Here is an 18,286-nt window from a genome sequence, read left to right as displayed (position 1 = left end):
TAACATTGATTTTTGAGCTTATAGTCCGGGCTCTCTTCAATGTGAACCAACTTGTCATTGCAGCATCACCTTCCTCCAGTCTGTGTAGTACTCTCTCTCCATCCCCCTAGCTACTCCCTGCTTCTTCATGGTTCTCCACTTCTATACTGCTTGAGTGCTTTGGTCCATGCATTTCTGTGAGCAGTAGCCTCTGCCCTGCTCTGACCTCTCCATGTCCAAAACTAATGCCAGCCCTATGTGAAATCATCTTTTTTGTTTACTTTAAAAAGTATCTTTTCTATTCCCATTTCCCTTGTCCTATATATGTCTTTTTTAGAGCTTGTTTTTTTTTATAGATACTTACATATCTGACCCATTTTCTGCCTTAGACTATGAGGTTTTAGAAAGAATGGACAATTTCTTGTCCTCAGAGCACCTGAGCCTGGAATCTTTGTATAATAGGTGTTTTCCAAGTAGTGAATAAAAGCTGGAAGGAATAATTTGTTTTATGAAGAATTTTTGACAAAGCTAATATTTTCTACTTGATTGTATTGGTTGAATTTACATAGATGAAATTTATCAAGATCTACATATGTTATGGAAGATGAAAATGCCCTTACATTTGGTCACAATACTGTTGCCTTTGTGTGAGAGAACAGACTTCACTTGAGTTTCATTTATCATGTTCATGGTTTTCATCAAACAAACAGACCTTATAAAATGTCATATTTGAAAGAGAACTCTAGCAATAGCATTTTATTGTTTTGTAGAGCACATGTGGACACACACACACACAAACACACACACACAGAAACTGTATAATAGGATAATTCCCACAATGGTTGTTTTAGCAGTAAATGTAAAGCAAAGAAAGCTCGCAGAACTTTTAGCTGTATTTTTCAAATTGAAATGGTGTATCTGGGCACAACTTTATAATGAAGAATGTGAACACATTTTCCCATTTAGAATTTAATCTTTGTACGATATCATTATTGTGTAGGATGCTGAGATTTCAAATCTGTGCAGCTACAGTGACAGATGCCTTAGAAAGTATATTTATCCATCAAGAGTAGTTCTAAGCCTCCTTCTATAAACTGCCATGATCTAAAATTTATGACAACTAAAGACCCATGTCTAGCGAAAGGCTATTACATTCATTGTGCTGAAATATTTTACTTTATTACTTTTGCTATGAAGATCACATTCCTCTGTGGTGATGCATGGCTTTTGCAAGAAGAATAATGCCTAATAAATTCACCCTTTTGTGCCCTGTGTTTGCAGCATACCAAATGAAATGTTAAGTGAATTGTTTATGATAAAGTAGTTCTGAAGGTGCCTGAGGGCAGGCGCCATATGCTGCTTTTCTTCTGTGTTTACCTCCCCCCACCACACTGGGCTGCATGTTACTCAGAGTTAAGAGCTGACAGAAGACTTTGAGCTTCTTTGGTTGCTTATCCAAATAATTTTCTTACCTATCCTTTCCTGAGGATGCCATACTTCCTGACAGAACATTTCTGTTTCACTAAGGGAATTCAAGCAGCACCAGTAGATAGAGGGAAATGAAAGCAGTCTGGCATTGTGGCACAGCATGCTTTGGAAAGCCTAGGATATGCCTAGCTCCTGGCTTCATAAGTCACCTTTTTTTTTTTCCCCCTCCAGGAGATTGGGACAAAGAATATTATCTATTGTTTACTGCTCTTGGGTTTCACAGACTCACCAAATAGTGATGTTGAAAGTGAAAGCAGGTTTGAGTCCAGAGGAAATGTGTCCTTTCTCCAAGAACAACAGCAAAACATTGACAATGGCCAGGCAGGCAGGCTGGGCACACCATACCCTTTTTGCATGCCAGTCAGTCACTCCTATTCACATCAGTGAAGGTGGAGAGTGATGTACAGGTTCTGTTGCCTCAAAGGATTTTTACTGGAGAGAATACTAATTTGGGTTTGAATGCAAATGCAACCTATTTGATCTCTGCCCTACAAAAACTCCTTAAGCACCTGAACTGTATGTACAACCAGCTCTCAGTTTGTGTGCATGCTAATCAAGGACTATCAGTGGCTGCCTGGTGTCCTAGTTGTACAACTTCAGGGCCTGGTCTCTGACAACTGGGGAAGATGCAAATATATTACTTCCTTCCAAAGCAAGAGCCCCTGTGGCACCCCACTAAGGGAAGTTCTTGTCCCTGAGCTTGCCCCGCTAGGCACAGTGTGCCTGCATTCTCCCCCTCTGAGCTGGTGGCCTGTTTCACCGAATCTCTCCTCTGACACAGGACTAGCTTTACATTTTAAGAGAACTGAACTCCATGATTGTTGTTCTTGATTTTGAACTCAAACCCCACATTTTATTTTCCAGACTTAATGTTGTTAAACCTATGCTTACTGATTATCTTTTTGTATCTGTTTCTTTTCTGAGTCCCAGTTATGTAAGATCCATCTTACATAAACTCCAAACTTAATTTCACTTGGGTTCTGTTTTCACCTTGGAATTTACCTACATTTTTTTAAACCCTTCCCTTCCTTCAGTCAGTATTCCCTGACAAGGCCCTGCCTTCTAAGCAGGGGTTGGGGGCTCCCAACACATCAGGGACTCTCATCCATTCCCAGAGGACTGGATGACAACCAATCCATGGCCTGTATTTCAAGGGGGTCTAAGTTTATCTTCTATTCAATGGAGCCTCATGGAGGTACTATTAATCCAAACTAAGATCCTGCCATATGACAATAAGCATTATTTAAAATCCTTCTGAACTGGGGAGAATCTACATTATTTTCTACTCTGAGATTTATATAATTTTTTATACCGTATAAAGGTTACTTTTTCTCCAACATCCTCACCATCTTTTTTTTTTTTTTTTTTTTTTTTTTTTTTTACCAGTACCGAGGCTTGGACTCAGGGCCTGAGCACTGTCCCTGGCTTGATTTTGCTCAAGGCTACCATTTTACCTCTTGAGCCACAGCACCACTTCTGGCTTTTTCTGTTTATGTGGCGGTGAGGAATCCAACCCAGGGCTTTGTGCATGCTAGGCAAGCACTCTACTGCTAAGCCATATTCCCAGCCCTTTACATAATTTTTTGAGAACTAAAGATATAAAATTATAAACATGAAGCTATAAAAGGACTACAGAAGAGGCTTGTGAACCAGAGGGGTGGTAATGAAGCTTTAGCTTCATTTGCTTCATAGTGCATTTAACCATTTCGTTTGGCAAATACTATTGGTCACCTTAAGCTTTTTTTTTTTTTTAAATAATCTTCTCCCTTTAAGATTTTTTGGAAAATTTCCATTATTATTTATATTTTTGGTGGGTTCTATGATAACTATCATTGTATATACTACATAGAGGAATTGAAATGAGGAGACTTAATGGAAACCTTTCTTTTTATTGTAATCTGTTTATTGTATTTTATAGTTATTTTACACAATAACTCTAAGTTACACACTTAATTCAGTCACAACCTCAAAGAATTTCATATTTATTCATTGCCAAACCTCTGAAATGTCCAGATCACAAGGATTTGTTTACTGGTTTATTTATTTATTTATTTTTTACTTTTTTTTTTTTTACATTTTTTTATTATCAAACTGATGTACAGAGAGGTTACAGTTTCATACGTTAGGCATTGGATACATTTCTTGTACTGTTTGTTACCTTGACCCTCATGCCCCCCTCCCTCCTCCCCTTTCCCTTCCCCCCCCCCCAGGTGTTCAGTTCACTTACACCAAACAGTTTTGCAAGTATTGCTTTTGTAGTTATTTCTCCTTTTTTACCCTGTGTCTCTCAAATTTGGTATTCCCTTTGAATTTCCTACTTCCAATACCAGTAAACACGGTTATACTCAGATAAGATTACAGAGATAGTGTAGGTACAACCATAGGAAGGTGATACAAGAACATCATCAATAATAGAAACTACACATACACATAGGAGGTTGAAAGTAGTTACAACTGTGATATAACAATTGTTTCCATAACATGGAGTTCATTTCACTTAGCATCATCTTATGTGTTCATAAGGGTATAGCTATTGGGCCTTGTGATGCTCTGCTATGGCTTGCCTAAACCTGTACTAATTATTCCCAATAAGGGAGACCATAGAGTCCATGTTTCTTTGGGTCTGGCTCACTTCACTTAGTATAACTTTTTCCAAGTCCTTCCATTTCCTTACAAATGGAACAATGTCATTCTTTCTGATAGAGGCATAAAATTCCATTGTGTATATGTACCACATTTTCCTGATCCATTCATCCATGGAGGGGCATCTGGGTTGGTTCCAGCTTCTCGCTATGACAAATTGTGCTGCGATGAACATTGTTGTGCTGGTGGCATTACTGTGATTTTGTTTGTGGGCTTTTGGATAGATACCCAACAGTGGGGCTGCTGGGTCATAGGGGAGTTCTATATTGAGCCTTCTGAGGAATCTCCATACTGCTTGCCAGAGTGGCTGAACCAGTTTACATTCCCACCAACAATGAAGTAGGGTTCCCTTTTGGCCACATCCCCTCCAACAATTGTTATTATTAGTTTTCTTGATATATGACATTCTTGCTGGGGTGAGATGGAATCTCAATGTTGTTTTGATTTGCATTTCCTTTATGGCCAGTGATGTAGAGCATTTTTTCATATGCCTATTGGCCATTCTCATTTCCTCATCAGAGAAGTTTCTTTGTAAGTCTTTAGCCCACTTGATGAGGGGGCTATTGGTTCTTTGCGGTTTTGTTTTGGAAGAAGGTAATTTTTTTAGTTCTGCATATATTTTAGAGATGAGGCCTTTGTCTGTTGAATGTCCAGTAAAGATCTTCTCCCAGTCTATGGGCTTTCTGTTTATCTTGAGAGCTATGTCCTTTGCCGAGCAGAAGCTCTGTAGTTTGATGCAGTCCCATTTGTCCAACCTTTCTTTGATTTGTAGCCTTTCAGGGTCTTTGTTAAGGAAGTTCTGTCCTGTGCCAAGGAGCCCAAGTGTTTCTCCTACTCCTTCCTTTAGTGTTTTCAGGGTGCCTGTTTTGATTTCAAGGTCTTTAATTCTTGATTTTGGTGCAGGGTGATATATAAGGATCTAGTTTTAGTTTGTTGCATGTGTTGAGCCAGTTTTGCCAGCACCACTTGTTAAAGAGGCTATCTTTCTTCCATACTATTGTTTTAGCTCCTTTATCAAAGATTAAGTAGGCGTAGTTCTGTGGGTTCAATTCTGGGTCTTCAATTCTGTTCCATTGGTCTTCAGGCCTGTTCCGGTGTCAATACCAAGCTGTTTTTATTACTATAGCTTTATAATACAGCTTGAAGTTGGGTATTGTAATTCCTCCAGCACTGTTCTTTCTGCTTAGGAGTGTTTTTGCTATTCTAGGTCTTTTATTGTTCCATATGAATTTCTGGATTGCTTCCTCTATTTCTTTAAAGAATGGTGTTGGGATATTAATGGGTATTGCATTGAATTTGTAGATAGCCTTTGGCAATATTGCCATTTTGATTATATTAATCCTCCCAATCCAGGAGCATGGGAGGTTTTTCCATTTTCTTAGTTCTGACTTAATTTCATTTTTCAAGCTTTTAAAGTTCTCATCAAAGAGGTCTTTCACTTCTTTGGTTAAGGTTATTCCTAGGTATTTTATGTTTTGGGGGGCTATTGCAAAAGGAGTTGCTTTCCTGATTTCAGCCTCGGTCTTCGGGTTGTTAGCATAGAGAAAGGCCATTGATTTTTGAAGGCTTATTTTATATCCTGCAACTTTGCCAAAGTTTTGGATCAGCTCTAGTAGCTTGGGGGTAGAGTCTATGGGATTCTTTAGGTATAGGATCATGTCATCTGCAAAGAGAGAAAGTTTAACTTCATCTTTTCCTATTTGGATCCCCTTTATATTCTCTTCTTGCCTAATTGCTCTGGCTAGGAATTCTACTACTATGTTGAAGAGCAGGGGAGAGAGTGGACCTCCCTGCCTTGTTCCTGATTTTAAAGGGAATGGCTTTAGTTTTTCACCATTTAGAGTTATGCTTGCTGTTGGTTTGTCATAAACTGCCTTGATTATATTCAGGAATGTTCCCTGAAATCCCAGTTTTTCCAGGGCTTTTAGCATAAATGGGTGCTGGATTTTATCGAACGCTTTTTCCGCATCCAGCGATAAAACCATGTGGTTCTTTACCTTGCTCCGGTTGATGTGGTGGATTACATTAATTGACTTGCGTATATTAAACCAGCTTTGCATCCCTGGGATGAATCCAGTTTGATCGTGGTGTATGATTTTTTTTGATGACCTGTTGAAGTCGATTGGCCAGAATTTTGTTGAGAATTTTTGCATCTATGTTCATCAGGGAGATTGGTCTGTAGTCCTCTTTCCGTGATGAGTCTCTACCTGGCTTTGGGATGAGGGTTATACTGGCTTCATAAAATGAGTCTGGTAGTGAACATTCTCTTTCAATTTCATTGAAGAGTTTGAGAAATATTGGAGTGAGTTCTGTTTTGAAGGCCTTGTAGAATTCTGCGGTGAATCCGTCTGGACCTGGGCTTTTCTTGGATGGGAGATCATTTATTGCTGTTTCTATTTCAATACTGGATATGGGTCTGTTTAGAAGGTTTAAGTCTTCATGGTTGAGTTTGGGGGTATCAATTTTTCTAGGAAATCATCCATTTCTTCCAAGTTCTCGAATTTGTTGGCATAAAGGTTTGCAAAATAGTCGCTTATTATTTTCTGAATTTCGGTTATTTCTGTGGTGATGCTACCTGTTTCATCTCTTATCTTGTTTATTTGAGTGTGCTGCCTTCATTTTTTGGTCAGGTTTGCCAGGGGTCTGTCTATCTTGTTGATTTTTTCAAAGAACCAACTCTTTGTTTTGTTGATTCTTTCTATGGTTTTTTTCGTCTCTAATTGATTTAATTCTGATTTGATTTTAATTATTTGCTTCCGTCTATTGACTTGGGGTTTGGCTTGCTGTTCTCTCTCCAGAAAATTAAGGTGCTTCCTTAAATTACTGAGTTGCTGTTTCTCCAGTTTGTTGATGTATGTACTCAGAGATATAAATTTTCCTCTGAGTACTGCCTTTGCTGTGTCCCAAAGGAGCTGGTACTTTGTGTCCTCAACTTCGTTGAAGTCCATAAACATTTGAATTTCCGTTTTAATTTCTTCAGTGATCCACTGATGGTTCAGCAGTGTGTTCTTTAGTCTCCATGAATTGTGGGATTTTCTGTGGTGGCTGAATGAGTTGAGCTCTAATTTTATTCCATTGTGGTCTGAGAGAATGCAGGGAATGATTTTGATACTTCTGAATTTGTACAGATTTTCTTTGTGCCCTAAGATGTGATCTATTTTGGAGAATGTTCCATGTGCTGCCGAAAAGAATGTGTATTCTGTCCTTGCTGGGTGGAATATTCTGTAGATGTCGATTAAGTCTAGTTGGTCTATGCAATTGTTTAATTCTGTGGTTTCTTTGTTCAGTTTTTGGGGTGTTGATCTGTCCAGAGGTGATAGTGGAGTGTTAAAGTCCCCCACTATCATTGTGTTTGGGTCTATGAATGTTTTTAGAGCCAGTAGTGTTTGTTTGATGAAGTTGGGTGCTCCTGCATTTGGTGTGTAGATATTTAGGGTGGTTATTTCTTCCTGTTGGAGAGATCCTTTTACTAGTATGTAGTAACCTTCTTTGTCTCTTCTTACCTTTTTTAATTTGAAGTCAATTTTGTCTGATACTAGGATTGCAACTCCAGCCTGCTTATGGGGGCCATTTGCTTGATAGATTTGTTTCCAGCCTTTCACTTTTAGAAGATGTTTACTTTTGCTGGATAGATGTGTCTCTTGGAGGCAGCAGAAAGATGGATCTTGATTTTTGATCCAACTTATGAGCCTATGTCGTTTGATTGGAGAATTAAGTCCATTAATGTTGACAGTTAGGATTGAGAGGTGATCGTTTGTTCCTTTCATTATCACTATCTTGTTTAAAGCTGTGTCTTCCCATTTCTTGATCTAGTGTTTACTAATTAGGGTTCATTTCTCCGTCTGTGTTGGGATCTTGATTATTTTTCCTGTATAGTACATCTTTAAGGATTTTTTTGTAAAGCTGGTTTGGTGGAGATATATTGTTTCAGTTTTTCCTTATTGTGGAAGACTTTTATTTGACCTTCGGCTATGAAGGAGAGTTTGGCTGGGTACAGAATTCTTGGTTGGTAGTTATTTTTATTTAGAGTTTGGTATACTTCATTCCAGGCTCTCCTTGCTTTTGTTTACTGGTTTAATACTGGCTACTTTCAGTTTATGATTGCTTTTCTTTTTAAAGTGTTAATTATTCTTTATTTGACGTTTATACATAAAGAAAAGAAAAGGCAAATTAAATACAGTATGATGATTTTACGTAGGTCCACACTACTTCTTAGGCCTCTATTCCAGTCTATTTGATATTGCCCTTCTTCTAAGGAGAGTTCCCGAATTGTAATTTTTTTTTTGAAACATTTAACAGACTTAGAACGTGCCCCTGTCAGAGGTGCTCAAAGCATGTTGGCTCACAGGACCATAGTCCTGTGATGGCTGTGTATAAAATATATGTATCTATCTACCTATGTTTATATCCATGTGTGTATCTGTAGCAATCAGGAATATGTAAGTATCAGCTATGACTGGTTATTTTTTCACAGCTGTTTGAGCTACTGTAGTTAGATCTCCAGTTCAGATCGATAGTTACTTCAGAGCAGTAGAAGTTGAGAACTTCAGAGTGACTAATACTCATGATTTTTCTTGCTGATGAGCTTTGGCCACATCAGCAAGATTTGGAAAGCTGTCTAGAAGAAACAATACTTTAAAGTTCCTTAAGGGAGGATACATGGGTGTGGTGTGTGTGTGTGTGAGAGAGAGAGAGAGACAGAGAGAGAGACAGAGAGACAGAGAGAGAGAGAGACAGAGAGAGAGAGAGAGATATGCTGACAGCATTGGTCTGGTGTTAGGACCTTGATTTCTGGTGTTAGGATCCCTGATTTTGGGTCCTGGCTGATTTATAAGCTGAGTGACCACAGGCATGTCTGATGTCTGTAATCTTCCATTCTGGAACACACACATAGAACCCTCAAAAAGAAGGGAATTAAGCTAGATGTTCACAAAGACTCATCTACATTTTAGGGCTGATGAGTGAGTGTAAGCTAGTATTTTAAGAGTATCTGGGTATTGTTGGTAGGTTGTTGGGCTTAAACTCAGGGTCTGGGCACTGTCTCTTAGCTTTTTGGCTCCAGCTCCGTCCTGTACCACTAAGAGCCACAGCTCCGCTTCCAGGTCTTAGGTGATTAATTGGAGATAAGAGTATCATGGATTTTCCTGCCAGTTTGGCTTGGAACTGCGATCCTCAGATCTCAGCCTCCTGAGTAGCTAGGACTGCAGATATGACTCACCAGCATCTGGTAAGAGTATCTGTATTTTGAAATACTGTTTTAAATGCAAATATGGGTATCTAGAACAGAGTAGATTATTATTTGATCATAGTAAATAATTGTGCAGATTCTTCTTTGCTCCAGTTCTTAGTGGGGCAGCAGATGGCAAGAGAGTTAGATCAGATGTTATCCTGCATATACTGGAGTTTGTGCTACAGGCAACAAACTTTGGAGGAAAGAATTGAACCTGAATATTTATATAAGATAGTAGCAACAACTTTTCCCTCTATGACTGGGGAGAAATGGGAAGGGAATCTCTTCAGCTCCTTCTTCACTAATAATGAGAAATTAAACTGCATGATTCATTCTTTTACTCCAGACTTCAAGTTTAGTGAAATTTAATCAGAAAGTTTAAACTGTACAAATACATAAAAATATTTTCTCTTATAGTTCCACACAGCACCGATACAAAATTAGAAAGGAAATACTCTATATTCTAGGACTGTGAGTCTAAGATCATTGGGCCATCTGTAGAAGAAAAACTGTGCATGCTTCTAGAAATGTAGGTACCAGATGGACTGAACAAAATTCTTTGAAATTCAACGTGCATTTCTGCCCCTCTCCCCAGACCATTCTTAGGTACATCAGAGATTCACGGTTTCACTTCTGCCTTAAATATTCCTCAGTTTTCTTTGTTTCCAGAGACAGTTTATTGTATAGAGATTTTGCTAAGTTTGGGATCTGAACTTTCTGCACTTGTGAAGAAATGTAATTGTCTTGTTAAGAGAGTCTAAGAGTGTCATATAAAAACAAATATTGATATTCACAAGATTTCTAGGGTAACATATTTTGCAAAATCTAAATAGATGATGATAAAATAATGCTATTGTTAGAAAGCAGCTTCCCATAAATATCAGTGATAAAATTTGCAGATTAAATGTGTGAACAGAGTTCTGTTTTACCAAAAAATATAACCAAAGTTGTAAAAATGTGTTCCTCAAATAAAAACTATGTGATTATATTAATACATATTAGGCATTTTCAGGTCAACCTCAGAATGGATGCTAAGACTCTATCTATCAGTAAAATGTATCTGCTGCCAGAAAAAAATACTGTTTCTATGAATAGGTGAACTTTTAAGAGAACTATTAACATTTTTTTTCATTAAGATCAATTTCATTTACTGTACTTAACATACAAAATTATTTAGTGCATTGCTGTCAGTGCATCCATTTTTATAGACGTTATGTCAGTGGGAAAACCAAAATTGTCTACTTTTTGTCTTAATGCTTTTGGAAACTCTGTCCCAATGTTACATTTTATTATTGTGCTTTGGCCTTTTTCTTTTATATTCTTCTGCATTAGTGCATTAAATATACAAGTATTTCCTCTCTGCCTACGATAATGTAGGCATTGGGTATTATAACATAAAAGAATGGCTGAACTCAGCAAGTTGAATCTTAGAGGGAGTGTCAGTTGGGTGGAGAAGAAATGGTGACTGGAGAGTAAAGCACTAGAAGTCATGGTAATAAGTTTGTTATGTTAGGAAGCTTTTTTCCCCCCTGAAAAGTGAGCAAAATGCAGTTATAAATACAGGGCTAGTCAGAGTTGAGATAAATGTATGGTTGGGAGACCTTTAACAAAATTTCTGAAATAAAAAAAGAAAGGATTTGGTGAAATAGGAGAAATTTAGCATGCAGGAGAGAAGGGGCCCAATAGATGTCAAAAGAGACCAGCAATGGCAGGAAGGAGAAATGTGAGGACAAGATAGAAGGAGTAAGTTAGGGTAGGAGGAGGGAACTTTTGTCTTCTGAGGCCATGGGAAAGAAGTTAAGGATATGCACACACATATTAACAGCTTTAATATTGCTTTTCTTTTTTCTAAAGACAGTGAGAGAGGAAGGCTTTATCTAGAGGGCACAAGGAAGATTTGCAACAACCTTGTGTGTGGGAGGAACAGGAGCCAACTAGGGACAAGTGAAAATACTGCCCAGAAGATGAGGGCCATGCATGAGTTTGTGGTGCAGATGCAAAAGGTTTTAGAAATCGGTTATTTCTGAACACAGATAGCAAATAATCAATGAATCAACAGAGCCAAGGCTGAGAACATCAGAATGGGGTGGCAGAGCGCAGATGAAAGGAAAGGCTATTTTTTTTCTGGTAGATGTAGGAATAGAAGGAAAGTCAGCAAGGGTGTGATTGTGAGGGAAGACAAAAATGGAGGGGAAAAAAGTTTTGATGAATGTAAAGAAAATTGATAATCCTCAGAGGACTGGAAGAACTGTAAATTATAGGAGAAAAGGCCCCACAGATGGATAATTTCTAAGAGGTGAACATATTGGTGTAAATTTCTGATGGTGGGCCATACCTGGAGTAACAAAATGAAACATGGTAAACCTATGTATGTGATTTAAAAGCATGCTGGGTGCCATGGCTCAAGCCTGTAATCCTACTTACTACTGAGGAGACAGATTTGAAGATCTCAGTGTTCAAAGCCAACCTTGTCAGAAAAGTGTAAGACTCTCATATTCAATTAACTACAAAGAGCCAGAAGTAGAACTATGGCTCAAGAGTACTAGCATTGAGCACAAAAATCTCAGGGACAGGCCTAGAATTCAAGCCCCAGAACCAACGCATGTGCACCCCTCCCCTGACAACTGCAACAACTACAGAAAAAAAAAAAACAACCCTCAAACATATGGGGTTAGTTAAGGGGAGAAGTAAACAGATGAGTGAGATGAAGGAAATTCCAAATCTGTACGGATATGGTACATCTTTATTAAAAATATTGAACTAATAACCCATTCATTTACTATAGTAAAGCCTATTGGGTACAATACAGAAAAGGTGTTTAAGTGGTAACTCTGTCTCTGAGTGTTTCTTTCCTCTTCTTCTCTTGTGTTTTGATTTGGAGTAAATTAGTGCCTTCTATTGATTACTGAGGTCATTGCAAAATCTGAGATTAGTTTCATTATTGACCATCATTATTTATGCTTCCCAATTTAAAATGCAACTGAAAAAATTTGCTGTGTTTCTGTACTAGCTTGCTTCCTTTTGTAGAAATAGCTCTGAAGTTACAAATGACAGAGCAAAATTTACAGAACTTATAAAATTTTTATTTACTCACATCTCTGGTATAGTGATATGATTAGTAGCTCAGGCCAAACCCCATTACAATAAAATTATAGAGCAAAAATGAATTATCTTTATGCTAATATCATAAATGTTATAAACCCCAATAATTTAACTGAATCCTGTATACCAGACTAAGCTCCAGACTATTTTGCTGTATCAAGAGCAAGGTTCAGCTTGGATAATGATACCAGAATAGACTATACATGTACATTATGTAAACCTAGAAAATGTGGTTGATAGCCAGCCTTGTAGCAGAGAAGCAATCAAGTTATACATGCAGAATAGTCTCATGACAGTGTTTAATCTATGGAAAGATGAACCATAGGCTTCAGGCACATCATTTCATCCTGTCAATCACTGTTCTATTGAGCATTTGTAATTTCCTAACATTGTGCTAAGTACTGAAGACGTAAGGAAAGATTTTGAATTTCACAGGCTATTGAGAGAAATACACTGTTAACATACAACTACAGTACAGTGAGATACAGATAATAATAAGTAAAGCAAAATGTTATGGAGGGTTTATGGTACAGATATGGCTGTAATACATAGCGTTTGGCTGGGATTGTGGCATAGTGGTAGTGTACTTGCTAGCATGCATGAAGCCTTGGGTTTGATTCAGTACCACATAAACAGAAAAGGCTGAGAGTAGTGCTATGGCTCAAGTAGTAGAGTGCTAGCTTTGAGCAAAAGAATCTCAGGGTCAGTGCCCAGGCCCTGAGTTCAAGCCCTAGGTCTGGCAAAAAAAAAAAAAAAAAAGAAAGTGTTTTTCCATTTTTTTCTCTGAAAGTCTCCTTAAATCAACAAGGAAAACAGAAGACAAAAGTACAAACTGAATTTACTTTTAAACTAGAAGACATGTAACAAAGATTTCACAGGGCATGCCAAATGATTAACATGGAAGAAGGACACAACTGGAGATTACAAGCTGTGCTTGTTGTCTGTAGTAGCCAGTGGGCAACAGAAACCCCTCCTACTGGACCAACTCTGGTTCATAGAAGTAGATATGGCATCCACGTGAAAATGTAAGCGGCAACTTAAAAGATGCTGTGGCTGGGTCCTGTGAATTAACTAAATGCCCCCCACCTTTGCACCTGTGGCCTGTCATGTGGCTGTTCTTTGCTGTAGTCTCTTTGCAATTATCTTGGGTTTCAGGCAAGAGATTTACTGAGAAGTATCCTCTGTGGAAGGCAAATGGACCCGTCACACAGGCAATGTCTTCTACTTATCATCTAAGAGGAAAGAGCCCCAAACTCAGGAGGCCACTGACCAGACAACTTTTTTCTGCTCTGTCTTATAAAGTGATAACAACTTGAAAGTCCTCCAGAAACAAAGATTGCACCAGTGATCCACTGGGTTATACCTGCAACTTGGATTTTTTAAATTGTACATGCCTCTCACACCCTCTTGCTTCACTCCCCTTCTTCTCATTGAACCTGAGGCCCATCTCTGTCCCTCTGAAGGCAGCCTAGGATGTGCTGAGGCACTGCTTTCCCATGGCTGTCATGTAAAAAAATTTCTCTTTTCTTCTCTACACCATGTCTCTTTATGGGGATAAGCCTGGAGTCTAAAAACCCAGTTTCAAAATTACTCAAAGTCACACATGCAAAAGCAATGCTTTCTTTGTACAGATGAGAGAAGAGGCTTTTTTTTTTTTTAAGACCTTGCTTAGTATCTAATTTTCTATTGAACCCTTGCAATGGGAAGTTCTGACAGTCTTGGAAAACCCAATTCATAGTGACGTGCTAAAAAAAAACAAAAACACTTGGGTGTAGCATTTAACAAGATATACTAAAAAAGAAAAAATCTAATAAAAATTATGTAAGATACAAATAAGATATCATAAGGGAGAGATGGGGGAGATTGGTGGAAATGATAATGCTGATCAAGAGTATTGTACTCACAAATTAGTATATTGCTCACAAATTAGTATATTGAATTAAAACACCGTGTATAGATACTCAAAAATAGCTTAAGAAAAGAAAAGAAAAAGAGTCACCATAAGGGAAGAATAGAAAAATTATTCTGGTACAGCATAAATGGTAAAGGCTACTGTGAATATTTTGAATAAACATTCTTAAAAATCAGGAAAGATTTTCTTCATTACATTCCCTTAAAAAATCTACAAAAATATGATGATCAAAGGCATTCTATTTTGGTGCCAATCATTGGGCTTGACCTCAGGGCCTGGATGCTGTCCTGGAGATTTTTTTTTGCTCAATTCTAGCACTCTACTATTTGAGCCACAGTTTCACTTCTGGCTTTTTTGTGGTTAATTGGAGATGAGAGTATCATAGAGATGCCTGTCTGGGCTGATTCTTATATCTTTCCTTCTGAGTAGTGAGAATTACAGGCATCAGACAATGGTGCCAAGCTCAAAGTCATTCTTATCAGTAAAGATTAAATATTCTTCCCCTGTAGTGAAGGAGGCTAAATCTCAGTACTCCAGAGTTTTTAGATAGTGCAGAAATATGCAGAGAGAAAGAAAAGCATTTTCATGGCAGATAAAGAAGTTGAACTTTCTTTTCTTTATAGTTAATGATAATTCACACAGAAAATCAGGTAAAATCTACATTTAATTACTGGAACTAGTGAAATGAGTTAGATTGAAGGATTGAAAACTATATATAAACATTAGTTATTTGTATATATAATACCGAAGTGCTGAAATTAAATTTACTTAAATGTATTGTAATATTTTCCCATTAAAGCCTCAACTTATATCATCAAGTAAGGTGACAGGAACCACTTCCACCTTGTTCTCTTCAGCTCCTAAGGTGAGTAATTAAAGTAGGTTAATCATGTGTGTCATATGTGTTTCTTATAGAAGCCAAGCTTAACAAGGACTAGTGATTCCCATGATTAACAAGGTTCCAGAAGTTTAGCACTAATAAATCTTAGTTGTTAATATTTCCTTCTTAGAGTGATATATACTGCTTAGCGAAAACTTAGAAAAAATACAAAATTTAAATAATTCATGGTCTCACTACTCAGGCGGGATGACTGTTTAGGACATTTTAATTTATTTTATTACAAAACCTTCTATGAGAGATATTGATCCAATCTGTGGGTATATAGCATCCATTTCATTGGTTGAAGTAGCAGGAAGGAAGGGGCAGGAAGCAGGAAGTGGGATTAGGGCAATCATGGGGACTTGACCTCTGGTGAATCAGGGGGGTGAAGTAAAGTGAACACAATGTGTTCCTACTTTGGAGTAACTGTACTCAAAGCCAGACTTCTTTTAAAATTTTTGCATTCACAAATAGTACATGGGAATGGTGGCTGATAATTCCATAGAAGTATAGACAGTAGCAAAGTTAGATCTCTTGACTCAGTCCTGCTCTGTTTCTGAATCAGACTTCTAATGAGCCATGAAAGCAGTACATATTTATGAAAGTTGCTATACTAAGCTTTAGATTAAAAAAAATTTTTTGATGACAGTAGGAAATATGACTTAATGCAAGGTGATGAGGGAAACAGTCATCTCTTCCCACTTATCTGGCTACCAAACATAACATTTATTTATTTTTTTTTAAGTTACTTACCCAAACGCAGAAACTCAGGATTGCAAGTGACAATTTGAAGCATGGATCTCTTTCCTCTCTTGAGTTTTCAGTCAACCACAGAGACCAAAAAAGAAATCCAGAAGGTGCAGAATCTTATAAAGAGTATGTTCCTCAAACTAAGATAGTGAAGAAATCTAGTCCCAAACCCCAACAGCAGAGAGATGTAGCAGCTCTACCAGAAAACATCGAACTATCTCAGAGATCCCAGGTACTTTTTTTTTTCTTATTCACAAAATGTACAATAATTTACTAGTTCTGGAAATACCATTCAGTAAAGGTTTTGGTTCATTTTCACATTTTTGAAGCACTCTAATTATAGGATGTGCATTGCAATCTGTGTTTCCTGGACAGGATCCCAATATCTATTTTTTTCTCCCTTCTCTTTTTTTTTTTTTTTGATAAAAAGTTAGATTGCTAATATCAGCACAGTGCCTGCAAAACTCAAACAAATGAAGAGCCCTCAGGAAAATGTTTGTATGGGAAAACCATTTAAAAGAGAAAAATGGCCCCATAGGATGAACCTTTAATCTTTAGGATTTTGTATTCAATGCTTTATAAGAAAAATTGCTTAGCTAGATAAAGCATTATCAAGGTTCTGGAAAAATGGTATCGAGTGTCTGAATTTTCAGATTCATTTTAATAATGTACCATCTCTAAATCTTCATGTGTCTAAATGTGTCTGTTTCTTTTAAGAGACTAGCACCATGTCAACAGCATTTTCCTGATTTAATTCTTTTTAAATTGTCTTCATATTCCGTGTATAATTATTACAACAATAAAATCCCTACAATTGAATGAGAGTTCTTGTCTCAGGTTTAATACTGAGTGATTACAACATTATTTCACTAACTTCCTTGTTACATCTCTTGTAAGCCAAAACTGATTATTTATATTATCTACATGGCTCACTAGTTTTGACATTTTTAAGGCATTTTAACCATTGTCACAAATTAAAATCGCTCTTAAAAGGTGAATATGAGCCACTGAGGCAGATATTGAAATGAATTGCTGTAGGCTGTATAAACTCACTTGATCAGTACATACCTGCTGGGTTTCTTCCCTGGGTAAGGCACTGTATTACATGACAAGATATTCAAGGCAGACAAGGTAACAAACAGTACAAGAAATGTATCCAATGCCTAATGTATGAAACTGTAACCTCTCTGTACATCAGTTTTATAATAAAAAAATTTAAAAAAAGATATTCAAGGCATAGTTCATACAAAAGGATTTATTTTGGACAATAGCCACTTTATTGAAAGCTCTCCTACATTCCTTTGTAATATTTTTGGCAAATGGTATACAGGTCCTTTCTGAAATTCTTTAGTAAAAAATGTTTATTCTTTAAAGAAAACTTTTTTTCATTCCACTTTTAGGTAGCTCATTCTCATAAAGAAGTTGAAATCAATTTTCTTATAATGTAAATTTTTCATCCTCAGTCTTTTCCTGAGACTATATGAGCACATTGAATGTTTGTCATCTATAGAATTTGTTTTCTTCTGTTTCATATTGCAAAAGGCATTTATATTAACACTTCCATTTTCAAAGCATTGCATATTTGTAATATAAGAGATTTTATTACTTTTTTTTTAACCAGTCCTGGGGTTTCAACTCTGGGCCTAGGCATTGATACTGAGCTTCTTTTGCTCAAGGCTAGCGCTCTATCACTTGAGCCGTAGCCCCACTTTTTTTGAGTAGTTTATTGGAGGTAAGAGTCTCATAGACCTTCCAGCCAGGGCTGACTTTGAAACACAATCTTCAGATCTCAGCCTCTTGAGTAGTTAGGATGACAAGCATGAGCCACCAGTGCCCAGCAAGATTTTATTGCTTTATAGTCATATCTCCATTATCACTGGATTTTTGAAGAATGTACTAGGTGCGCAATTTCAAGATTTGGGATTTGTTGGTTTACTTTGTTTTTATGTTGCACTCTTAATACATAGAATAGATTGAGAAGTTGATCATGCATCCAGGTATTAAGACAACATACTTAGACTTTAGATGTGGTATAGTACATAGGTCTGCATATGTCTTCATGAGTATAAAGCTACACAAGTATGCGCACATACATGAGTATATACATACTTACTCACTTGGGTAGCTTTGCGCATTATAGATACATAATATATTTTACATACATATAAGTACTTATACATTTTACATACATATAAGTATATATTTATATACATGTATATGTAAAATCATATATACCACTCTTAAAGCCATGAATGTTCAGTTGTGAACAAAAATCATATGTAGTTTCTGCCCTCATCAAAGT

The 18,286-nt window shown here is 37.1% G+C and overlaps 1 protein-coding gene across 1 annotated transcript in view; it reads left to right on the top strand.

The window, feature by feature from the left end:
- Morc1 (MORC family CW-type zinc finger 1) overlaps window positions 1-18,286 on the top strand; it is a 137,173-nt gene that overhangs the window by 76,020 nt on the left and 42,867 nt on the right. Inside the window, exons 18-20 of the mRNA XM_048345812.1 lie at window positions 15,154-15,219; window positions 15,980-16,216; window positions 17,385-17,428. Of these exons, the coding sequence (XP_048201769.1) occupies window positions 15,154-15,219; window positions 15,980-16,216; window positions 17,385-17,428 (347 nt within the window). The remainder of the gene's footprint in view (window positions 1-15,153; window positions 15,220-15,979; window positions 16,217-17,384; window positions 17,429-18,286) is intronic.

The sequence above is a fragment of the Perognathus longimembris genome, chromosome 5 (assembly GCF_023159225.1).
Source record: "Perognathus longimembris pacificus isolate PPM17 chromosome 5, ASM2315922v1, whole genome shotgun sequence".
Classification (NCBI taxonomy): domain Eukaryota; kingdom Metazoa; phylum Chordata; class Mammalia; order Rodentia; family Heteromyidae; genus Perognathus; species Perognathus longimembris.
The sequence above is the reverse complement of the archived record's forward strand: the minus strand, read 5'-3'. Positions and strand labels throughout refer to the sequence as shown.